Here is a 26,858-nt window from a genome sequence, read left to right on the forward strand (position 1 = left end):
ATGGAAAGAGCCAAAAAAGGCAGATAATTCAAAAAGTATAAAAGAAAAAAGGAAGACCAATTGAAAAGTTGCTTAGAATTAGCCATTCTATAACATGCTAAAACCTAAAGGCGAACCACCCCTTTAAGGGAATACTTTGGAAAGCTTGGAAAAATTTGACAAGCAGTGTTACTTTATGGTAATGGAACACAGTATTAATTTCACGTTTTATTGGCCCGTGTGTGGGGCCATCCCGTTCTATGATTATGATCCAATTGTTGGGCCCAACCACTTCAATGCAGGCATCGACCACAATGCTCTAAATGGCTCTGATTTATACCCACAGATGCGCTTGTGGGTCAGGCAGTTATCACTTAAGCACTGGTGGATTTTTGAGAGATAATTGTCTGACCTGCAAATGCACCTTTAGAACATTTTTTTTGGGGGGGGGGCGATTCAAAGTATTTTCTTATCCACTCATGGAGTGGGAATATGATTGTATTGCCTGTGTGTCATTGCCTGAGTTGCCATCTGGCTGGTATTTGACCGGCCTAGCTGGTAAATCACAAGGTAGGGCCAGCGCCTGTATCAGCAATGTAAGTGCCAGTTAATTTAGAATGCCCTGTAAAGCCTTTCCTTCCCCTCTCCACTGCCGATCACCCCTTATAACTGCAAGCCCGCCTCTGTCCCCCCTATTTCTCCACCTGGTCCACCCATTTTCTGGTCCCATGCACATTTTCCTTATTTTCCAGCCCAGATACATCATAGCCCCACCTCCAAATGTCTGCCTGCCTGCCTCCGACCCGAAGGCCGGTATCATACCTCCCAACTGTCCCGTTTTTAGAGGGACAGTCCCTCTTTTAGACAGGCCAACCTGCAGTCCCTCATTTGTACTGGAAAGTCCCGGTTTTCTTTGCACTGAACTGCCAGAGAAAGCCAGAAAAAGAAACAAAGTTTCTAACTTAATTGGCTTTTAGCAGAGAGCCCAGAACAACCACTGCTGCTTATAAGATACTTTTGTAACAATTTCAAGATAAGGAAATAAGTAACAATATATCGTAATAGGTCCCTTGGGAAATGTTAGACTCAAAGCTTAAAGGGCAATTCACCTTCATTAGCAAAACTGTAATAACTGAAAAAAACAACAGAAATATGTTCAAAGTTTCATAACCTGCCAAATTGTGTAAAATGAACAAGGTAATTAGGGGGTGTGACCACAAAAATGGGCGTGGTCAAAACATTTTCCACCCCGCTACGTGCAGCAACTTTTTGTTGGGAGGTATGCGGTATTAATTATGAAAATTAAGTGGCAACCCTAGCCATTGCCCATAATCCAGCCCTGGTGTTGCAAGTTTACAGCTCCCATTAAACCATTATGAATGTTTTACGTTCCCTTTAAATATTCTTTGTAAGGCTATGCACATATAAGATATAAACACTAAATTGTGTTATTGTGTTGTATATTTTTTTGCATTTCGCAATATTTCACAGGACCCTCATACACTTTGTTTGTTGCGTATGTGTGAGGTGTGAGGTTGAGCACCTGTTAATCATATACTGTGAGCTGGTTTGTTAGTTTAAAATGGAATTAAAGATGGTTTATTGGCTAGCCTTCTGTGAAACAGTACAAAGTGTTATTTATCCAAGTGTTTGGGAAATTTGCCTGCATAATTTTGAACGATGCAACATGTACATTAAGGGGATTTTTACCCTTGACTTTCTGTTTTCAATCTGCTTCTATTGAAGAGATCTAGCTGGTTGAAAGTGAAAATGAGTTTGCAAATTATTGGGAGGAAAATGGAACACGGTTTGCCTGGGGAGAATTGGCAGGGAGTGTTAGATTTTGATGAGGGTTAACAAGCTTGGCAAGCAAGTGAGTGATGCTTTTTGATTTAAAACCTTTCTTTCCTGCAAAGGATAATGTCTTCAGTTTTTCTGCACTATACTGTCTTCATTTAAAAAATAGCTTCCCCTGTGTAGGCAACAGCTGCAAAGTGTCTTTTTTGGTATTTACTTCCGCAGTTCGTAAGCTTCAGTTTTTATTAGAATAATATATAGGCCTGTTATTTCTTCTCTTGGGGTTAATGACCTCTTGTGTCTAGAATTTCCTTGGGGGAAGTTGTCATTAAAAACAGTATAATTCCAGAGATAGGCTTGATGTACAGAGTTAGGGCAGGGGCACACAAAGCTACTGGGGGAGATTAGTCGCCCAGTAACAAATCTCTTCTTCTTCAGGCAACTAATCTCCCCAAACTGCCTCCCCGATTTGGTTGCCTGCGACTTCTTCTGTGACTTCTATGAGATGCAGGAAAAATAATTAATAAACATTTACTACTGTCTGGGTACATGTTCATGGCAATGATCTATATCTATTTTAGCATTTTTTAAGCATTTTTTAAGCATTTTTTGGCAGGTAGAAATAAAAAAAATAAAAAAAAACTTAAATCGGGGGGGGGGTGCTGTTCATGGTCAGGAGTCCACCTGAGCCTTCGTAGGAATGCAAATAAGGCCATCCTTAAGTTAACTTAAGTATGTTTATAGAATGGCCGATTCTAAGCAACTTTTCTATTGGTCTTCTTTTTTATATATAGTTCCATTATTTGCCTTCTGCAAACTGGAGAGCTGCTGAATAATAAGCTAAATAACTCAAAAACCACAAATAATAAAAAATCAAAACCAGTTCCAAATTGTTTTAGATCACCCTCTACATCAAAAAGTTTTCTCAAAGGTGAACAGCAACCCCTTTAAAGTTTCAGTGACAACATGGGGAGTGCTGTTTCTATGTTTCCGCTTATTTGCCTATTAATAACATTGGCAAGCAGATTATTGTATTGGTCAGGCCAGCAAAATACCAATCCTTTTTCAACTCAGTGCTGCAACATATGTTGGCACTCTAAAAATATATGTTAATAATGATAATAACCCTGCCAATAAACATGTAATAAAATAAACATGTACATAAAATAAACATGTAGACTTATCCACCAGTAGCATTGTTTTGCTGTAATAATGGAAAATAGGTTGCTACAGTGGACAGGATGATGGGATTTGCCTCAATCTAACCAACACGCATCATATTTAATATTGTTTTGTATCTGGAATTTTATTGGTAGAAAAGTTGCTGCAACTAATATGTTGTTTATTGTAATAATTCATCCTATTTTTGTGCTACTGATCCATAACTGGACAAGTCAAATATGACCCTTTGTTTTGCTGTCTTTTTTTAGGTTTGTACGATGGTAAATGAAAAACGAGTTGCAATCCAAAGGAAGTATTTCTGAACACCAAGGACTGCTTATTTTTTAAACAATTTTTGGCTAATACACTCATTCCTTTCAGATGGCAGCTGCTCCTCCACCAGGTGGCGGGGCTCCTAGTTTCTCAGGACTTCCTACAGTGTCTAATCAGTGGAATGCCTCTGTTGCTGTTTGGGAATGGCAAGATGAGCATAACAAATGGAGGCCATACAACAGTGCAGTGAGCAACTATATAGAACAATATATGCTGTCCTATTCACAGCAAAAAGGTTTTAGAGCCTATGGAAACAGCAACAGTATATCTCTTGGAAAAGCTGATCCTAAACTGGCAGCATACATTATTGATATTCCAACCCTTTCACAGTTTAGGCAAGACACAGGTAAGAGGTTAATTGAAAAGATTTTTTTTCCAGAAGAATATCTGAAATGTATATTATATTATATTAATGTATATGCTATACATGTGAAAGCATGTCATAGCAAACAAATATGCTTTGTTTTAAGGGGAAACTATCGCGAAAATGCAAATTTAATATAAGCTTCAGCAATGAAATAAGAACCTTTCCAAATACAACCAATTAAAAATTCTGTACCATTTCTGAAGTAATCAGGTTTATCTTCACTATTCCTCTCTCTGCAAAATCAACAGACATCATGTCTCTACATGCAGGATTTGTGCCAAGTTATTTTTTTTAGATTTTGTTTGTACTGGAATCCGTTATTTGCTAGGAAAGGAAGCCCCCCCCTATAAGATATAGTGGATCTAACTGACAATGAATATCTGACAACCCAACTACTGAATGAAGAAAGAATGAAGAGAAACAGATGCTGAGAGAGGAATAGTGAAGATAAACTTGATTATTTCAGAAACGGTACAGAATTTTTAATCTCATCTGAAAAGTGTACCCGTATTCCACATTAGTGCACATTTCATCCTCCTTTTTCATGGATTTCTATGTTTAACAGAGTACTATCATGACAGCTTCCATGACCATGCAGTGTATATATTTTGGTATGATTGCAAAATTGTTTGGACAGTATCCTTGATCTTGATTTACTTTTTGAAATTAAATTGAAAGTTCAGATATTGGTATGCCAACTTTAGACATCTGAAGTATGTAGGGGTAAGGTCCCTCTGATTAAGGAGATCTTACTTGTCTGACCTAGGGCTATGGTACAAGGGCTGAATTCCCAGCTAGTAGAGAGGGGCTGAAAACTGCTGCCTCGCTTTCACCTAAAATGTAAATGTGCGCCATTGTTAGTGCTTGTGATTTTTAGCCCAAAAATATTTTTCGGGCTGAAAAGCATCAATACAAGACCTGTCAAATATTTTCCAATATAATGAATTGAAGGAGACAGTAGCAGTTGTTAGTTTTTCCCTGCTTTTTCATTGTACATAGGGGGAAAATGTGACCGGGTTCCATAAATCTTTAATGCTGTTGTTGAACCTCATACACACACATTAACATGAATGCATTGTTTTCACCAAAGGAACAATATAAACAATTACAATAGTAATAGGAAACGCATTTGCATTGCAGCTGACCAGGCCCGGATTTGTGGAAAGACCACAAAGCCTGGGCCTAGGGTGGCAGAATTTTAGGGATAGCAAGCTGACCATCCATATCGCAATGGGTTTGGAAGCACTTGAGACATGCAAGAGATTTGCTCTGGTGAGATATAACTTGCCCTAGGCAGCATCGGACCTGTCAGCAGCAACTGTCACTTCTGCAAATCAGCCCTGCCCCCTACCCCTCAAAGCACCCCCCAGCTCTTTTACCGGATTTCCAATGGAAGTCCGTGGAAGAGGCAGGGCAACTTCTTTTTTTTTTTTTTTGGAATTTTAAAAAAATAATTTATAGGTACCTTAATATAAATACGTCCCTGCTCATATGAAGGGGGTGGGATGGCGAAGAGTTGCCCTTGCCTAGAGTTGTCCAATGCATAAATCCCAGGCCTGCAGTTGACCAAATCCTTTTTAGCTTTATTTATCAGGTACCCTTTGAGTACAATGTCATATCAAATAACATGTCTTTTGGAACTGATCCAAGCCAGTGTAAGTTGCAAATCCACTGCAGGCTCTGTAGGATGTAGATATTAACCTCTTCAACCATGATAGTTATGACCATATTATTTGATCCTACACAAAGGGGTGAAAATTACAGTACAGGTATGGGACAAATAACAAAGTACAGGTATGGGACAAATAACAGAAAGACCTTCTTCTATAGACTTTGTTTTATCCAAATAATCCAAATGTTTAAAAATGATTTTTTTTTAAACCAGTAGGATAGTGTTGCTTCCAATATGGATAAATTATGGCTTATTTGGGATCAAGTAAAAGGTATTGTTTTTTTACAGTGAAAAAGGAAATAATTTTTTAAAAATGTGAATTATTTGATTAAAATTGAGTCTATGGAAGGTGGCCTTCGTGTAATTCTGAGCTTTCTGGATAATGGGTTTCCGGATAAAGGATCCCATACCTGTATTTCCAGATATATATATGTGATTACTTTCTAGGTCTTTTGTATAGCATATTAAAATGTATGTTCTACTTTCCCAGAAAGCTAGGCCTGCTCTGTGACTTGTAAAATCTTTTGATTTATAAATCACATTCTGAATTGTGTTACACATTGTTTCCTGTTGTAGAGCTTTACTGTTGATTGCGTAAAGATCAAATAGATTGAGAAAGTGGCAGCATAGCTGACATGTAAGAACACAGCCTGGGTGTCATTTTACAAACTATGAAGTCAGCCTTTCCCACAATTAATTTATTTCAGATTACAGAATGGGAGGCAACTCCAAATCATTTTTATTTGTAATTCGACTTGTAGAACAGATGTGATGAAGTCCAGCATCTGTTTATTAAAATTCTGTCTTTATGCTTACATAAAGAATGTGTATGGATCATATTTTGAATGTGCTCTGAAGATCGCTGTGTCTAAATTCTGTGCAGAACCTTGACTTTCTGACTCTTGTGCTCAAGGACAAAACACATTTTGTGTTTTTGGTGGAAAAGAAAAGTCTCCTAATGCATAAATAATATTTTGCTTCCTGATGGAGCAGTTAAGACGAGCACATCTTGTTCAGTATTGAAATACTACAGGTATGGGATCTGTTATCTGGAAACACCTTATCCAGAAAGCTCCCATTACGGGAAGGCTGTCTCCCACAAACTCAATTTTATCTAAATAATCCAAATTTTTAAAAATGATTTCCCTTTTCGCCATAATAATAAAATAGTACCTTGTACTTGATCCAAACTCAGTTATAATTAATCCTTATTGGAAGCAAAACAATCCTTTTGGGTTTAGTTAATGTGTAAATGATTTTCTAGTTGACTTACTGTATGAGGGATTAAATCAAGGAAATATTTGTTATCTGAAAAATCCAGGTCCTGAGCATTCTGGATAACCGGTCCATACCTGTTGTTGCAAAACTCATGGGCCTTCGTGTTGGCTGTGGTCAGCAAGCATCCATTCAAGCAAGTTGGCACATTCACTAGTATTTTGTTAATGACCATTGCATGTTGCTCGGGGATGCAATAAGCATTAATAGGACAATGTTTTAAAAGGCACAAGTTTTCCCCAGTCTAGTAACTCCAAGAAACCAATCATGCTAGCTGCTGATTGATTGGTAAGGGTTATTAGACCAGTAGCAAACATTACACTTTTAATAATGTGACTTTGTTTGTCTCAATTGGTGACATAAGCCAGCAGTGAAGCAAAACTTATGGGAAGGGGCTAGTCTTATGTATACCTTTTGTGCCCAAGGGTAATGAGAGAGTGACAAATCTGTTGTATCCAGGGCCCCCATCCGAAATCATGGGGCCACGTACAACAACATCCTAGGGGGCCCCTGGTCTCCGCCCACACCATAGTAAAAAGGCCATGCAGACAGCGCTAAAAACGATAAACCCAACCCCACACAAGTTATAAAAACCATTACTGGCCAGGAACCCATTATAAGTTTAAAAAAAAAACATTGACGCCAGGGCCCCTATAAAAGTTTTTATAGAAACATTGGTGGTCATGGCCCCCCTTACAAGTTAAAAGGAAACATTGGTGGCCACGGGCCCCATAGAATATATAAAAAAAAACATTGGTAGCCACGGGCCTATATAGTGTTAAAAGAATACATTGGGGGCCAGGGGTTTAAAAAAAAAAATAAAGCACATTGGTGTTCATTGGAACTTACTTTAGGCTCCTTTCGTGGCTTTGGATCTTTTCGAGGCTTCAGGGATCAGCTTCTGCTCCGTTCGCAGCTTCGGAACTTCTACGTCCCTGCCCAGGGCTGGCACAGGTGTACCCGCTGTGCCCCCCTGATGGCGGCTCTGTTGTATCACATGAAATGCCATATTTTTATTTTGGACTTTGGCAATTTTTACGGTTTTTAGTGGATAGCAGGTAACATTACTCTAAAGGTGGCTATACACGCGCAGATTAAAGCTGCTGATATCATTCTTTTAGACCAATTCGTCAGCCTGCTGTTGTAGGGGGCATTCCGAAGGGTCTCCTCGATCAATATCAGGCAAAAATATACCTAATATCGATCGGGCAGGTTTAATTTTTCCTGCTATCGAGGACCTCATTGGCTACTTGATGTGGTCCTGCGACGCATCGGTGCCCATTTTCTTCATTATAATTCGATCGTTTGGCCCTAGGGCCGAATGATTAGATTAACCAGATATCACCCTGCCTTTGCTGGCCATATCAGGTTAAGATCCTGGATAACACTTGAACTGGGAACTGCCCTTATATGACATTGTCATACACTGTAACCTATAGCACTTTAATACCCCTTCAAATTTTGTCTGTATGTTACCCTCCCATTTAGAATGTAAGCCCTACGGGGTACAAACAAAAATATACATACATACAAGATCCATTCGTTTGGCAAACTAGCCAAACAAGCGGATCTTATCGTGTATGGCCACCTTAAGATGAGGCCCCAAAGGTGTATGGTTAGGTTGTTTACTACTACCCATGGAGTCAGGGTAAAGTTAATTTAGCTCTTTATTTTCATTGATTCTTGCTTTCCACAAGAGCTCACAGTGTGTCAAAAGATAAACTCAACATTTTTACTACAGAGGAAAATCTGGGCTTTCCCAGTCTCACTAGAAGTCCTCCATCAACAAGACCTGATGTTTATTTTAGTCAGAATTAGCAGGTGTTTGTACCAGTACTGTTAGCCAGTAAAAATGTTACAGGGCAACCTTTTTGAAATAAAAAATAACAAAGTGGTATAAAGGCGATACCTTTTATTAGCTAACTAATATAATCATAGCAAGCTTTCAGAACATTTTAGTTCCTTTTCCAAGCTGATCACAATGAAGCTGTAGTGTTCATATATACAACTTTCAGCTCAAAGGTCAAATGACCAACAAAAAGGAATATCAATCTATGTGTGAGGTGTTAAAGTCATTTATGAGGGGATCTGCAAGAGACAAGCAGATAAGGAACAAGATAATGTGGGTCAAAGAATATAAATTAGTGCTGAATTAGTGGAATGTGGAATAAAGGCATTCCATATGATCTCTTAGTCCAGATCCACAAATGTTATTATTTCTGACCTGGTGCAGGCCTTTCTTAGTTTACATAATTAGCCATACATCCAAGGCCCAGGTTTAGTCCCTTCTCCAAAGAATTAAAAGTTCCCATTAGTTTGTATTCCCACACTTTTCATTTATTATATGTTTTAAAATACTCCAATATACTTAAAAGCTTTTATGGAGTGACGAGGGCCATTGAAATATTTCCTATTTGTGTGTCCATTTTTTTTATTGGTTACAGTGAAACGGTGGTGTGTATTTCTCTTTCTCAGACTTTGCCCAGTCTCTCCTATAAACAGTCCCCTGTTATGCCTTTAGGGGATTATGTAATGTAATGCCTAAGTTTGCCCAGGAGCAGTAACTCATGGCAACCAATCAGCAGGTAGGATTTACTGGTCATCTGTTTAACAGCAAACTTTATTGGTTGCTATGAGTTAATGCTCCTGGGCAAACTTAGTGCCTTTTATTACATTTGTGGTTTAGTGCATTGCATTAAAGGACCAGTTACATAAAAAAATTACATTTCAAATTCAAATATAATGCAGTGTTGCCCTGCACTGGTAAAACAGCTGTGTTTGCTTCAGAAACACTACTATTGTTTATATAAATAAGCTGCTGTATAGTAATGGGGGCAGCCATTCAAAGGAGAAAAGGCTCAAGTTACACAGCAGATAGCAGATAAGCTCTGTAGAACATAATGGTGTTATCTGTTATTATTTATCCTCTGCCATAAAGACTTTTTTCAATTTCTGCCATTGCTACTCAGCAGCTTGTTTATATGAACTATAGTAGTGTTTCTGAAGCAAACAGATCAGTTTTCTAGAGCAACTGTACATTATGTTTTCATTACTTTAAAACTCTGTTTTTGGTGTTACTGTTGCTTTAAGTACACCATATTAAAAGAAGAAGAATTGTCTGGAATAATTAATACTTAATAATCATATTTCAGACAATTTCTTCAACTGTAAACCCATTGCATTACTCTAGAGTATGGCATTTAAGGGACCTTGCAGAAACCACCCTAGAGCATGCAATACTCCTCACCAATGTTTATTAAACATAATATGCTGTCAATAAGTACTATTGATTTGAACTGTTTCTTTTCCTTTAATCAATCCCCCAGTCAGATCGAGACGGGACCGATTTTATTTCTGTCCTCTCTTTCTCCCCATTTATTTTCTCTATTTAAATATTTCATGCTATTACATAAATGTTATAACTACTTATCTCTTTCGATATGTTAAAATTCAAATAAAAACAATTGAAAGAAAAAGAAGTGTAATGTCCATGGATACTGTACTCCTCTAATGTGTCCAGAATTGGTATTTTGTCTGAAATCAGTTGTTCTTAGATTTGGCCAGGTGTTTTTACATGTGGGAAGGATGAGAAAAGTAGGTGGGTGGAGAAAAAAATTGAGCCAGCTGTAATTTCACCAGTCTATCCATTACATTTCTGGCAATGTACTTGCCATTAAACATTAATGCACATACCGTCAACCCATCACTAAACTGTTCTGTGACCTCAACAAGCCTCCATCCCTGCTCCACCATTACAGCTCCCTGATCCTCCCATTCACTGCCCAATCCCTTCCCCCACACGCCAATAAGGTTACACCAGAAAGGATTGCAACCCAACTTGCTGTGCAATTGGCCTGGGGGGAACACACTATTAAATCCTCCACAAAAATGTGTCTCATTACCAAACTAATTCTGACCTTTACACTCCTGCTGTGCTGCATAGTGCACAAAAATATATCCACCTCAAACACATTAAAATGCTGTGTGCAAGGGCCCTTAAGGATTCATCTGAATACAAATCTTACAAAATCTACAGGGATTTGTCTAAATCCTGAACTAAAGCATTGATTTGATGGATCCCTAGAAACGGCTGCAAGCAGAGAATGGAGTGTTTACCACATGAACAAAAACCACAATGCGGCATGAGGTGAAAAGAATTCCACCCTGACCTTGCCATTAATGTGTTTATTTTTTTTCTAACCAGTATTCTGAGCAAGCCATGTGCTTGTCACACAAATACCATGTAAAAAAACAAACAAAAAAACAATGAATTCAGTTGCTAGTTACACTTGCAAATTACACATGAAACTAATGAAAGTGTCCCTCTAGGACAGGGGTCCCCAACCTTTTTTACCCTTGAGCCACATTCAAATGTAAAAAGAGTTGGGGAGCAACACAAGCATGAGAAATTTTCCTGTGGATGCCAAATAAGGGTTGTGATTGGTTATTTGGTAGTCCCTATGTTGACTGGCAGCCGACAAGAGGCTCTACTTGGCACTATACTTAGTTTTAATGCAGTTGAAACTTGCTTCCAAGCCTGGAATTCAAAAATAAGCACCTGCTTTGAGGACACTGAGAGCAACATCCATAGGGTTGGAGAGCAACATGTTGCTCACGAGCTACTGTTGGGGATCACTGCTCTAGGACATTCGTTTCTAGCTATATTACTAAAAGAAACCTCTTTTATTGGACCTCTCGTGTAAAATATTTTGCTACTGAAAGAAAAAAAACGAAGTTGAAAAAATGTTTACATCTGTATACTCCTTGTTATATGATATCTATACACCTTGATAATATCTTTTGCTGGTACATTAGGCTAGTGTCCTGGGGCAGTTTCATTCGTATAACCTGTCACATAACCTACCTCTTCATTAACCGTTTCTGTGATTAAGAAAAGCATGTATGTACTTCCCCTGCATGGTATAATTAGCCAGACAGTGGTAAAGCATCTGCAGGAATGAAAACAGAGGAGAAATGGGTGTGAGTGACCTGCTTTGTTTGATGTGACCTATAAACATTTCTTGGAATTTAACACTGTATTGACTAAGGCATTGCTCGTGACTGCTTTTTCTTAGGGGGGAAGGAAGTATTTGTTAGGTTACATGTACTATTTACTCATGGCGGTATAATGTTTATTGTCAATTTAACATCGTGCTGACAATAAATCCATATGTGCTTTAAAACTACATTACTTATTTTTTTTTAATTTTCTCACTGTCCATGTGTAGTACAACACTTTTTGCAGACTTTGTACAGTGAGGTGCTCACTAAGGAATAGCCTTGTTGCTTAGGAGAAGTCTCACAGCAGTTTCTTTTAATCCCAACAAACTTCTCTCAACCAAAGCTCTTTGTTTAGTGCTGACACTAATTGAAAAGGAATGAAACTCCACTTATAAATTTAAGCTGAATGAAAACCAATATAATTCTAAACAACATTCTAATATGCATTAATTGAATCTTTTTTTGTTTTTAAAGTCATTTGTAAATGGAGCTGCAATTAAAACATTAGTATGTGTCGATATCGCTCTCTGCACTCTTGATTCTAAAGATGGCCATGACAAACCAATAATTTTGGTACACAATATTCTGTGCATGTATGGCAGGAGAGGAGCCAACTGATTTCGGCAGAAGACTAAGATATCGGTTGGGCCGTCTGGCTGGCCTAAAAAATTTTGATCAGGCACCTTTAAAGGCACTCTAATATCGGCAAGTGCTGAATCATTAGATACAGTTTATTACAAATGATCTTTCCTGGGACCAGTGGTCGCAGCAAAGATTGCAGTTGTTACATCTATGGCCACCATAACTGTTGAATCAATATAGCAAGAAGTTAGGTCATCTCCTGTCAATGCAGGCCTGTTATTCTGCTTCTGCTATATTGTTTACTAGTCTGAACCACGAGTGCAGAAATAGAAAGGAACAGACTGCTTTTAGTAAAAAACCATTAAATATTTGTAATGGCAGTTGCATATATAACAATGTTGTGTTTTCATCCACTTAAACAGAGATCATTGAGCATAGTGTTTTTTTTTTTTAAAGGAACAATAACATCAGAAAATGAAAGTGTTTTTAAGTAATATAAATAAATGTAGCGTTACCCTGCACTGGTGTGTTTGCTTCAGACACACTACTATAGTTAATATAAACAAGCTGCTGTATAGCCATGGGGGCAGCCATAGTATGTAACAGATAAGCTATGTAGAATCCCATTATATACTATTGTTATCCGCTGTGTATCCTGTGCATTTTCTCCTTTTTCAGCTTTGAATGGCTGCTCCGATTGCTACACAGAAGCTTGTTTATATAAAATATTGTAGAGTTTCTGAAGCAAACACACCAGTTTTAAGAGGGCTGGGCAACAGTACATTATATTTTCATTAGTTTTAAACAATTTCATTTTTTGGTGTTACTGTTCCTTTAAGAGATCTTCATAAGAATAAAAAATGTTGCATTTTTTCTTTTTAGTATCCTTGAAAACAGCTGCTTCTAATATTGGTTTCTCCAAAATGTGCTATTTTAGTATGCTTTCACTTATTTGAACCTGGTAATTAGGGTTTATGTGTCATGCGAGGATTTTCTTTTTTCAGTTTCGTGCAGAATACTGAAAAATGTTGCCTCTTTATAAGGAATGTAAATAATGAAGCTATCGTCCTGCCCTAAATCTAGCTGACCATGTTATTTTTAATAGATAGATAATGGTAGTTCTTATATCTCAATTCATCCTAAACATACCCTTTTCCAAATGGCTAAAGACAGGATAGAATGCATTCATTACATTTGGAAATTGTATTGTGTCAAGATCAGTTCTTCTGGCACTGGAAGGGTTAAATCTGGCATCTATCCTTTTTGCAACAGTTTTCAGTTTCAGGGTCGATTAAAGATGGTCATAATGTATAAATTTGGCTAGCCTAATGGTGGCTGAATCTGGCTTATCCAATAGTTCAGTCCCTAGAGCAGCGATCCTCAACTAAGTAGCTCATGAGCAACATGTTGTTCCCCAACCCCTTGGATGTTGCTCTCAATGGCCTCAAAGCAGGTGTTTATTTTTGAATTCCAGGCTTGGAGGCAAGTTTTGGTTGCATAAAAACCAGGTGCACTGCCAAACAGAACCTCCTGTAGGCTGTCAGTCCACATAGGGTCTACCAATAGCCAATCACAACTGGACGCAGCATGTTGCTTCACAATAATTGAGTGCGTCTACCCCTGCGCTCCCCTGCTGAATGGAAGAAAGCGCAACGCAGGGATTGCAGGAAAACCCGCCCGTGTGTAGGAGCCCTAAAGCTCCAAAGGAGCAGATCATTCCCGTGATAGACCCTCTTTAAGATTAGTGCTATCCAGCTAATCCGATTGTTTTTGCCCTAGGGGATACAGACCGCATCAATGAGCCAATCTGGACCTCGATATTTTTTCCCACCACACTGCTCCTATAGTAAATAATATTACATACTAGGCTTACCTATGTAAAAGTAAAGCTTTTTTAATATGATGGCTGGTTCGTTTATAGGAAGTTGTGGTCACACAATGGATGTTCTCTGAACCAGTTCCTACTAACTACGTACAGACTTCTCCTTTCTTGTGTCAGTTTACAGAACACTGCAACAATCTTACATAGTTGGTTGAGCTCCTGTGGCTGAATAAAAGGAGTGATCTTTTATTGTGGGTTCTGTGTTCAAACATTTCTGCAATTCATTGCTTTAAATGGTTCAGTGAATGAGCATGAGTAGAGTTACAGGTGTGATCCTACATGAGAGAGAAGGGCAAGGAGAGGAGCAAAGGAAAATGAAGAAATGTGATGCTTAGAAAACTGCACATACACAAAAAAATCTACTATAGTAAGGGAACTTGAGGTTGATTCACAAACACTGAAAATTATGTGAACATAATGTCTTAGCATTTTATTGGCTAGAGTAGACTGAATAGAGAATATTTAGTGGCCATTTTTATAAAAATAAATTGTCATCATTTTAACCTATACCCAGTGCAATAGTGAATAATAATAGTGAGTAACAATAATTATAATAATTAACTCTGAAATGAGGTTAAGCCTTCATTATTAGAAGTACTAATGTTTTTAAAGTAAATTGCAAAAGCAAGCCCACTTGGGAAAGATGCAATAGTACAATATGACTGATAGCAGAAGTTAATAACCGTAATGGTTATTTAGGTTTCATGTTTAATTTGAAAAGGGATTTATTATACAGCTTTTTAATTTTTTTTGTGGTTATAACTACATTCTTGGACTACAACTCCCAGCATGCTTTAAATGTTGATTAGTTGCAGTGCAGCAGACTTTGTGCATTATTCATAAAATTGATACTGCTGAACTTCAGTCAGTACTTCTGTGATTCTTATATACGTTAGAAACTAAAGAAATCTGCTTAACTGCACATAGGGCAGTATTCACTTCTGACCAGGACCAGTTAAAGGGGGTTGTTTACCTATGAGTTAACTTTTAGTATGATGTAGAGAGTGATATTCTGAGACCATTTGCAATTGATTTTCATTTTTTATTTGCGGTTTTTGAATTATTTAGCTTTTTATTTAGCAGCTTTCCAGTTTGCGATTTCAGCAATCTGGTTGCTAGGGGCTGAAATACCCTAGCAACCCTGCACTGATTTGAATAAGAGACTGGAATATTAATAGGAGAGGACCTGAATAGAATTGTAAGTAATAAAAAGTAGCAATAACAATAAATTTGTAGCAATCCCATATTTGAAAGCTGGAAAGGCAACTAAATAAAAAAAAAAAAAAAAAATTAAATAGTACAGACCAAGTGACTTAAAATTGACCATTCTGTAACATGCCAAAAGATGGCATAAAGGTGAACAGCCCCTTTGAAACAATTAGAATCCCCCAAATAATACATTTCTGCAATGCCTTAGATTGTAAGCTTTACGAGGCAGGCCTCCTTTCTACGGTGTCTCTTCTATAAGCTTTGTGTGCTGTGAATATTTATATATTGTACTTTTATGCATTGTACGGTGCTGCAGCTCCTTAAAAGCACTTTACAAATAAAGTTATAAATACATACAATTATGTTAGAACTGTTAGCCAGTTCAGCACGGAGGATCCTGGGGAGTGAGATACTGAAGAGGAACTTGATTTTCTTTACGTATAGAAGTTTTAATTGGTTTTATTTAGAAAGTGTCTTATTTCAGTGTGATAAAACTTATATTAAATATTAATTTTCGCGATAGATCCCCTTTAAGTAAAGAAAAAGGTATAGGATCAGGAGAGCCGAGTTGTAAGTGGGAATGACAAGAGAAGACATATATATACTGTACGTATACATATATGTACCAAGAGCTGCAGTATGTAGAAGGGAGTAGGAATGAAGATATGTGATTATAATACTGACAGACAATGGCAGGGTTAGAGGAATAAACAACTTGGTTACACCATGAATGTCCCAGTAGGCTACGTGCCTTGAATAACTTGCTTCAATTGTACTATAGAATTTTAGAGTGTGCTGGAAAAAAGGAACATGCTTAAACTGCTGAACTTTCTAAATAAAGCACATTGTGGTAAGTAATTTCAGCTGAAAAAGGAAATGGCATTATCCTGGTTACTGTGCAGTTAATGGTGGATCCTTTATTATCAGTCTAATAGTTTGGGTGTGTGATTCCTGAACTGGGACAGGATGGATGATTTTGGAGGGATGTTTATATCCTGACCCAGGAGATGAGATCCTGAACCTCTGTGCTTTGTTGATTCACATAAAAGGAATTTGAGGGAGCAAAATTGAAGGCAGAGAAATATATATTGTTACTTCATAGTTACAGGGTGTGGACTTGTTTGAGTTAGTATCATCATACAAACATAATTAAATGCATGTTTATGCGTAGGTTCCTTAGTCTGGATGAAAGATCTAAGGCTTCCATACAAGCAAAATAAACCACCATATACAGCCTTGTTATATAAGCTGCCTTTTTTTGCAGTGTGCAGAGTGGTTTTTATTTTACATATTGGGTTGCAGTCATTTGACTCATCTGAACATCTGAAATAACTTTGTGACTATATGTGTGATAATGTCTGATTGTGTCTCTGTGCTATTTTTTTTTAAAGGGCAAGTCAACCCCAAACTCAAAAATTTGCCCAGTAAAAAAAAAAACATAATTCTAACCAACTTTCCAATATACAGTGAAACCTCAATTTGACATCCCCTAATTTTAAGTTTTCCCTCATTTTACTTTGTTGTTTTGTAGCCCCACCTATATATTATGCATAATACATTTACCTGATTTCTGGTCCCCTGAAAAACATAAAATGGGGGTTCTACTGTACATATTTTAAAATATTTTGAGTGCTTTTAAAGTTATTGTTAAAAACAATTCTATTGAAAGCATCAATTGCTTGACTCCTGGTTGTTACTTTTTAAACAATGTTACAAAAGTCTTGGTTCCCCAGCAAAGACAGGTCTGTTCATCGGCTGCCTTGTGTTCCAATCTATCAAGAATCAGGGCAGAGAATAGAAAGGGAAAAGCACTGCTTTTAATAGCAATACATATACAAATAACTTAAAACCCATAGAACATTTGTAATGAATGTATATTGCAAAGTTGCTAATAATTATGATTTCTTTTATTAGGCAAAAAAATATATATCTTTTTTGAGTTCCCTTTCAGGCAGCTACACACACAGCACAAGAGTGCCATATCCTGCTAAACTGGAAGTTCATGAAAATAAGGAACTTTCTAAATATAATAAATTATATATTCTGTACTTAAATTACAAATTCTAAATTAAAGAAGTTACTCTTCAATATTCCCCCCCCCCCTTGGCAATCACGCTTCATGCAGGAGTCAGATTTTGATTGACAGGTCAAATATATTGGTATGTGTTCCATTTGCCTAGACAATGTATTGAAAAAATTGTTTGGTGTTAAAATAAAAATTGGGTAAACAGCCTGTGCAAAATAGAAAATGTTTTCAATATAGTTAGCCAAAATATAATGTATAAATGCTGGAGTGACTGAATGTCTAACATAATAACCAGAACACTACTTCCTGCTTTGCAGCTCTCTTGGTTTCAAAGCAGTAACCAATCAGTGTCTTGAGGGGAGGGACATGGTCATAACTGTTTGCTTTTGAATCTGAGCTGCATGCTAAGTTTCAATTGCAAACTCACTGAACAGTTTTGTCCCATGTGGGCCCGTCACTAACTAACTCAGGGTTAGAGAGCTGAAAAGCAGGAAGTAGTGTTCTGTTATGTTATGCGAGACATCCGCTAACTCCAGCCTTTATAGATTACATTTTTGGCTAACTACTTATATTAGAAAATGTTTTATTTTTATTTACCTAAATTCATTAGAATAGCATATGACTGCCTTTGTATGAATAAGAAACATGCTACCTACTTGTGTCAGATTCTTCAAAATGTGTGTTTAGCTGCATCAGCCACTATTATGATGGAATTGTAGGAACATTGCTGCATTCTGGGTAAAAAACATAGAGAATTGTGTCCAAAATTGTTCTTTACACACTGCACTTGTAGTGGTTCATGACCTCTTTTGTGTACAGTGCAGGCACGTACCCCGAAAAAGTGCAAGTGTTACCTGGTAGGTAGGGGAAACATTTTTTTTTTTTTTTAAACTTGACTTTGACTAATACCTTTCATGAATCTTTCACTATACCATAAGTGAAAGAAAAATCCCTAAAATTTGAAGCTTGTGGCATTAATCTCAATAAGCTTTTTTTTATTTGCAGGGTTAAAATGCACATTGCAATGTCAGCACATTTATGTAAGCAGACACTGTCTTCTTGTGTTAATAATTTTCTCTATTTGTTTAAAATAAAAGGAACCATGCGAAGCGTGAGGAAATCACTTTATCCATCAGATTCTGCACCAGCCAAAGGAATTTCCTGGGAATGGATGAATGATGAAGCATGTTGGACAGTTTATGAAATGCCAATTACCATTTATTTAGATGAAAATTACTGTAATGGTAGACCATTGGTGGATCTTGCAGCATTTGGACTCCCCTACCAGATTGACTTAACCTCTTGCATTCAAACAAATAAAATGACCGGTTTTAGAAGGCAAATTCAGAGAAGAGCGGACATTCCTTATCCGTTAACATCAGCGATGGGGCCTGTTCATAAATCGGCAGCATGTCTTTGTCATCAGTGCCTAGCCAACAGTGCAGCAGGTCCTATATCTGGACGACACCGACACTCCATGATAAACTTGCCCACCTCCTCTGGTAGCCAACTGTCTAGGACTTCATTTGTGTCATCCTTTAATGTTGGTTATGTACCCTATCCAAAGCCATCCATGGCCAGTTCAAAGTCCACACCAAAACTTAATAGCACTTGGTTAACATCTCCAGTCCCTCTGCAATTTCCAGGACCTTCATCATCTAATGGAACCAGGTAAATCAAGTTACTATCCCATTAAGCAATGGTGCAATGCTAATGCCATAATATATATTAAAGCATTAAAGGGGTTGTCTACCTTTGAGTTAACTTTTAGTAGAGTTTGATATTTTGCAGATGGGTTTTTTTATGTTTTTTTTAGTTATTTAGCTTTTTATTCAGGAGCTTTCCAGTTCTAGTTGCTAGGATTTGAATTACCATAGCAACTATGCATTGATTTGAATAAGAGACTGGAATATGAATAGGAGAGACCCTCAATAAAAAGATGAGTAATAAAAAGTAGCATACATTTGTTTTGTTTTTAAAAAAAATTGAAAGCTGGAAAGAATCGGAAGAAGGAAAATAATTCAGAAACTATAAATATTAAATAATGAAGATGAATTGCTAAATTGTTTAGAACTGGCCATTCTATAACATACTAAACATTAACTTAAATGTGAACCCCTTTTAATGCTGAACATTAAATAATAAACCTATGCTTACAAATAGTATAATCTAGTTCTAACTTGCACGTTATACATTTTTTTCTTTATAGCGCAGTTTATAATCTCTACAAGTAACTTGCTCTAGCTTTTTGAAAAACAAATTGTTTCCTGCTCTTCCCTTACATCTTACATTTTACCATCTGCCTCATTTTTACCAGCTTTATTCTAATTCTCAAATGTCGTCCTTCATCCTCTCTTGCTTTTTCCACCATTTTCCTTCTTTTGAGATTCTCTCACTTCCTGTTTCATCTCATCTCAGAATTTTCTTATCCTCTTGCCTTCTTGTCACCTTTTCCTTTTTACCCTTTTTATCCTATTGGTTTTTATCTCACATGACCTTTATCTCTCCCCCAGATTCATTGTACACATTTAATTTTTACTTTAATGCAATCTTATTTTTCTTCTATCCCTTGTCTGCTTTCCTTCTTGTCCTCCCTCTTTTTTTCACATTTTATCTATGTATTATTGGTTAAAGAGGATAAACGCACAACAATTACAAATCTGTATAATAAATCCCTTTTCAAATTAAACATGAAACCTAAATAACCATACCGGTTATTAACTTCTGCTATCAGTCATATTGTACTATTGCATCTTTCCCAAGTGGGCTTGCTTTTGCAATTTACTTTAAAAACATTAGTACTTCTAATAATGAAGGCTTAACCTCATTTCAGAGTTAATTATTATAATTATTGTTACTCACTATTATTATTCATATTATTCACTATTGCACTGGTTACAGTTTTAAATGATGAAAATGTATTTTTCCCCCCTTTTATAAAAATGGCCACTAAATATTCTCTATTCAGTCTACTCTAGCCAATAAAATGCTTAGACATTATGTTCACATAATTTTCAGTGTTTGTGAATCAACCTCAAGTTCCCTTACTATAGTAGATCTTATTGTGTATGTGCATTTTTATAAGCATCACATTTCTTCCTTTTCTTTTGCTCCTCTCCTTGCCCTTCTCTCTCTTGTAGGCTCACACCTGTAACTCTACTCATGCTCATTCACTGAACCATTTAAAGCAATGAATTGCACTCTATAGAATCCAGCTGCCTGTATATACTTGTGTGTGGTTTTTTTATTCTTCTGGTTTAGCAGAAGCTGCAATCTTTCCTTTACTTTAGTTATGTTTTTTTTCTTCCTTTTCAAGCATACCGTCTGTCCCAGTAAACATGCAGAAGCAAAGCTCTACAAAACAAGCCTTAGCAGGTAATATAATAAATGTTTACGTTCACAGTGTCTGCACTATAACTGTAGTTCTACTGGTCAAAAAGGCAGGTGTTGGTATATTTTGCAGTTGTTTTTTCTGTGGCTCTGTGTTGAAGGGCAATATCCCCCCCCCCCCATTACAACATTAGTTATATCAAGGTTTCTCAGATTTTACCCTGTTTATTTCAAGAAATGGCAAAACAACATACATATTCCCTAATTAAAACAATAGGCAAAAAATATGTTCAGGACAAACCATGCTGAGACATGGTTCTCATGTCTTGGCCGATGCTTAATAACATCAAAAAAACTAGAAAGGTATAATCGTTCGCTTGCACCATTTGCTTTTGGTGGTCTGGTATGTGGAGTCACTAGGATTGGTTTATATTTAGAAACACATAGCATTGTATATTCTATATGCACGATCATTTATTGTACCACAGACAGAATGATGAATATTCTTTATTTAGGTTTGTATCCAATAGTTGAATTGGTATGATCATATTTATGTAGAGATTTTGCTCCCCTTCAGTTTCAGTAGCCCTTTAGTTCACCATCTAATATGCTGACATGTCTGTTTATTTATAATATATCTGAAATAGTTATCTTCACAACCCAATAAAGCTTTACTAGTTGTATGAGGCCATTTAATTTGTTTATTATTACAGAAAATAGTGCAGATTAAAAGAACCCAGTGTAAAAATGTTTTTTTAATAAAATATACCCACTCACCGCTATGGATGCTTTGACCCATGTGAACATGAAACAGAAAGCTGGCCTGCGAGAATGTGGAGAGTGTTATTTATCGGATATGCACTTTATATCTTTGTGAGTATATTCTATACAAATACATGTTTACACTGGTTTCGTATAATCTGCACTATGGGCATTCACTATCTTTTTTCATTTTATATTTTTATTGTACTGTTTGGGTATCATTGTGTCCTAGAGGGGCTGAGCTGCCTGACAAATGAGCTACCCTTTATACACATGGGTATAGTTATCAAAGAGTGAAGTTGGAGATCACCACAGACAAGGACATTTTATCCATCCAACGGGTCATTTACAAAGACTCCAACATCTGGAGCTTAGCTGAGCTTGGCACTTCACGTTGGATTTTTAAAGACCAGTGATAAGGACAAGGCTCCTTAAAATACTGTCATAACTCCATAACCCGGCAGCACTGTATTCATGGGCCTTTAGTGCAAGAGCAGGGTGCAAATCACATTACAAAATAACTTTAAATTGCCTTATAAATAAGAAATCGTTGGATGCCATGTTTACAAGTCATCTGCTTGTAGTTTATAGCTGAATAGATACATTTCTTTAGAGCTAAGAAGTGCCTTGGCTAAGGGGTACGTTGTAGATCCTGACCTAAATAATTCATGCAGTGGTATCAATTTTGTAGTGATATGTTTTTGCTGTAATTATATTTAGAAGGGAAGCTTTATAACTAATAATCTCCTCCTGTCCATACATGTTTTTTTACCGACTATCTGTTGTATCTGTTGGCTGGTATCAAAATATGAATAGTTTTAATGTGCCTGTGTAATAAAAACTGAAAATTATTAGATGTGCAATTATGGTCTAAAAAGCCCCACATGACAAGCTTTGACAGGTATCTTCCATGTATAGAAATGACAGGAGGCATGCAGAATATTGAGCACTTCTTTGAAATATACCAGCAGAGAAATATTATGTGTGCCTTAGGCCGTTCAGTGAAATTTGCATTAGAATCTATTTATTTTGTATTTTGAGTTTACAGCGATCTTGTTTAACTTGCCAACGAATGCAAAGGAAATTACTTAGGATGAGTTTTCTAAAAGATATCTTGCTTTTCATTCTTATGGGTAACATTGTTACTAAAGCAATTTTGTTTTATTATACTTCATAGCTGTACATTACCAATAACATATCTCAACGTAAAGGGACTAGAGCCTTGTAGAAAGAGCTTAGTACATAAATATAGGTGGCCCATGGGTACAAAATGTATTCAATCCTGAATCTGCACTCTATCCTCTTTAAATGTGTCTTAAAACTAATTGACAGGTGCTGTTGAAATGGTTGAAATATCTAAAGAATATACACGATTTCAGCACATTCATGGATTCATCCAAATCCCAAATGTTATTGTGTAGTCAGTTAATATCTAAAATCTTTTCTTGTAAAATATAGATAAATACATACCCACAGATAACTCATTTGGATCAAACTTTTGGGAACTTCCTTTTTACATTTTAAATAAAATGGTTTGAGAAATGCCTGTTGTTTATTTAAATGCATCATTGTTGCCATAACGTCGGTAAACACAATGATAAAAGCTGAATGCTTACAACTGGAAATTACAGTCTGTATTTACATAGATATTGGATGGGGGTGGCTGAAACACTATTTGCACTATAACCTTAGCCATTGAGCCTGTGATATGAATTGGGTGTGGTGCATTAATAATAATAATAATTGTCCTGTTCTAAGTACAATCGCGTTAAATAAATTGAAATACAAATCCATGTGAAAGGTATTTTGAGATTAACATATTTTTTATGTTCTTTCTATAGTCAGTGCTTTCTATATTCAATTCTATAAAGGGAATATTGTGTTACCTGTCATTTAATGCTGTATAAGAATATGAGAAGCAGAGATGGATTTCATGATAGATGTGTGCAATAGAACTACAGGACAGCTCAGGATTTTTCTGTGGTGAGCTCTAGTCTCATAATTTTGATAAAACCGCCACCTTAGACAGTATGGCTGTCTGTAAACGTGTCCTAATGAAATCACATTATAAAGCCTGCTATTTTTTTATTCTTTAACCATCTCACTGGTTGGTTTTAATGTCCTAATTTTTTACAACAGGGTGTATATTATTTTTCATAATACTCAATTTTCAGTCATGTGATATAAATCCCTTCGCTAAGAATGGTTTATATTTAATGGTTATTTAGGTCTCTGGTTATGAAATCGATATAGTATATTTAGATTTCTATAATAATATATAATACACTTAGGGGTAGATTTATTAAAGGTCAAGTTGTATTAAACCTGAAAAATGTGAGTTTTTGAGGGTATTGCAAAACTCAAATTTTTGGGTTTAAAAAAACTCAAATTTTATTTGTGGTGGGTTTCGCTTGAAAACTCAATCAATTCGAATGATTAAAGTTTTTTTTCCCTGCAGAAAACTTGATCAATTCGAGTTTAGGGGGCCGATTCATCAATAGTCGTAATATCGAGGGTTAATTAACCCTCGGTATTCGACTGGGAACTAAAATCGTTCCACTTCGAATATCGAAGTCGAACGATTTTGCGCAAATCCTGCGATCGATCGATCAAAGGATTTTTCGTTCGATCGAACGATTAAATCCTTCGAATCGAACGATTCGAAGGATTTGAATCCAACGATCGAAGGAAAATCCTTCGATCAAAAATCACAGGCAAGCCTATGGGGACCTTCCCCATAGGCTAACATTGACTTCGGTAGGTTTTATCTACCGAAGTAGGTGGTCGAAGTATTTTTTAAAGAGACAGTACTTCGATTATCGAATGGTCGAATAGTCGAACGATTTTTACTTCGAATCGTTCGAATTCGATCGAATTCGATCGAATTTAACCAATTCGATGGTCGAAGTACCCAAAAAATACTTCGAAATTCGAATTTTTTTACATTCGAATTCTTCACTCGAATTTTGTAAATCTGCCCCTTTGTGTTGTTAACCTCAAATGCAGTGATTCAAGTTTTTTCCATGCAAGTTTTTTCTTAAATCAGTGTTGTGAGTTCATGCAAGGTCCAAAAAAAATTCGCACTAAAATTCGACCTTTGATAAATAATCCCCTAAGGGTCAGATTTATCAACTCACCTCACTTTCTAGTCATTTCTGTGGGATTTTTAGAGCTGTATTTATCAATTGGTGAACTCTAACTTTTACCCATTGATAAATCGGATTCTAAAAATCCCACAGGAATGAATAGAAAGTGAGTGAATTTTTCTGTGGTGAGCTCTAGTCTCATAATTTTGATAAATATGCCACCTTAGACAGCATGGCTGTCGGTAAACTTATAAAGCCTGCTATTTTTTTATTCTTTAACCATCTCACTGGTTGGGTTTCTCTAGAAAAATGTAATGCAAAATTTATAAAGAGACCCAAATAACCTTTTGTCCATCAACTTAGTAGACATATCAATAAACAAAAACCTGAATACGTTTCATTGCTTATCCACATTTAGACCATTCTTTTATAGTATGTCTCTGTCTTTTGATATACTACTAGCTTGCTTTTTTCTGTGTTGAATTAAGTAGATTTAATGGCATGGGAACATTTGTGACATTTGTTTCCTGGATTGCTGTTGCTGTTTTTTATCTTTTAATGTTCAACTGCATTTGAAATTAATGTTTTGATGTAAAAATGGTAATGCAGTGTATTTAAAGTAATAAGCGTTGTAGTTTTAATTCTTCAGTACCTTATAATATAAAAAGACTGCACTTTGCTTAAATGTGTGTTTCTTATGTCAACATATATACTTATATGCAATGTAATGGCAAGTTACTTAGCCCTGCAGTGGGGCCCTGTTGTGCAGCAGGGTTGGTGAGCATGTTTAGCCTTTTTAATTTCAGTCCCTGGTGTTGATTGCAAAAACCAAGCATTTGTGCAAAAAAAAAAAAAAAAAAAACTGTTTGGTCCTGGCTTCTAGTATATATACTCATAACTCATGATCCGCAAATGTTACAAGGGAGCGGATGCGAAATGTTTGAACACGGCAGGCACTATTCCTGTTCAACAATGGAGCTGAGAAGGTTTCATGAGTGAGGTTGCTGCAGTTCAGGAGGTGGGCCATGTGTGAGGGCCGTATGTCTAAATGGGAGTAATTGTATTTAAAGGGGTGGTTCATCTTTAGTTTCACTTTTAGTATGTTATAGTATGACCAGTTCTAAGCAATTTTTCAATTTGTTTTTTTTTTAGTTTTTGAATTATTTGCCTTCTTCTTCTGACTCTCTCCAAATAGCAAATGGGGGGTCACAGATGTATTGTTATTGCTACTTTTAATTACACATCTTACTATTCAGGTCCTCTCCTATTCACATTCCAGTCACTTTATTCAAATCAATGCAAGGTTGCGAGGGTAATTTGGACCCCAGTAACCAGTGCTAAAATTGCAAACTCTAGAGTTGCTGAATAAAAATGAACTAACTTAAAAACCACAAATAATAAAAAATGAAAACCCATTGTGAATTGTTTACGAATATCACCCTCTACATCATACAAAAAGTTAACTCAAAGATGCGCAACCCCTTTAAATAAAACTGTTAAATGTATTTGTTACCTATGCCATGCCATGCCATGCACAATGACAGTGCTGTTGAGGTGAAATATGTGTTGGCTTTACCAGAAAAATAGCCAGCTTTGATTAAAAATTAAATTTCTCCTTTATATCTTGCGGGTTTTTTTTTGCTCTGCTGTCATCTTTTTATTTTACAAATTATTTATTGAATCTCTATAAGGTTAATGACACATGAGTTTTCTATGCTGATATATACCATATATATATATATATATATATATATATATATATATATATATATATATATATATATATATATATATATATATATATATATATATATATATATATATATATATATATATATATATATATATATATATATATATATATATATATATATATATATATATATACACTATCCAAACATACATCGGCACTCACACCCGGGTGGCAACACAAACCAAAAATGTAGAAGACTGCACTCACGGGACTTATAAATCATTGTAGGCAATAAACTGAGATTTCGGCTGAACACCAGCCTTTCCCGTGCCTTTCCATACACAAACATACACGGTACAAAAAGCAGCTGATTGGCTTTCCTCAGCTCCTGTATATACACCAGCAGAAAAAATGACAATCTGCCAGAAGGGTAATGGCCCATGGCATGGTTTATGGCCAGATCTAAATTGTCTCCAGCATGGACATTAAAATGGGTTGCCAAACAAGTGGATCTTTTTCTCAATATGCCCACCTAAGGTGGGTTATATCTGGCTTTAATCCAATCGTTGCCCCCTAAAGCCAAACTATTGGATTACAACCATGGGAATAGGAGCCATCAGAGCATTGGAAGATGTGGTCCCCATTCCGACTGGAAAATCAAACCCCCCTGATGGAAATATGGCAGACTTTTGACCAGATATTG

General features: G+C 36.4%; 1 protein-coding gene across 4 annotated transcripts in view; it reads left to right on the forward strand.

Annotated features, from left to right (window-relative positions):
• The window catches only part of dtx2.L (deltex 2, E3 ubiquitin ligase L homeolog), a 46,577-nt gene that overhangs the window by 1,494 nt on the left and 18,225 nt on the right, over positions 1-26,858 (forward strand). For 3 of the 4 annotated variants that reach the window (XM_018246864.2, XM_018246866.2, XM_018246865.2), the window contains exons 2-4: positions 3,207-3,616; positions 18,382-18,955; positions 20,601-20,659. In XM_018246864.2, coding sequence (XP_018102353.1) covers positions 3,319-3,616; positions 18,382-18,955; positions 20,601-20,659 — 931 coding nt within the window. In that variant the 5' untranslated portion in view covers positions 3,207-3,318. The remainder of the gene's footprint in view (positions 1-3,206; positions 3,617-18,381; positions 18,956-20,600; positions 20,660-26,858) is intronic. The other variant, XM_018246867.2, reaches the window with a different exon arrangement.

The sequence above is a fragment of the Xenopus laevis genome, chromosome 2L (genome assembly GCF_017654675.1).
Source record: "Xenopus laevis strain J_2021 chromosome 2L, Xenopus_laevis_v10.1, whole genome shotgun sequence".
Classification (NCBI taxonomy): domain Eukaryota; kingdom Metazoa; phylum Chordata; class Amphibia; order Anura; family Pipidae; genus Xenopus; species Xenopus laevis.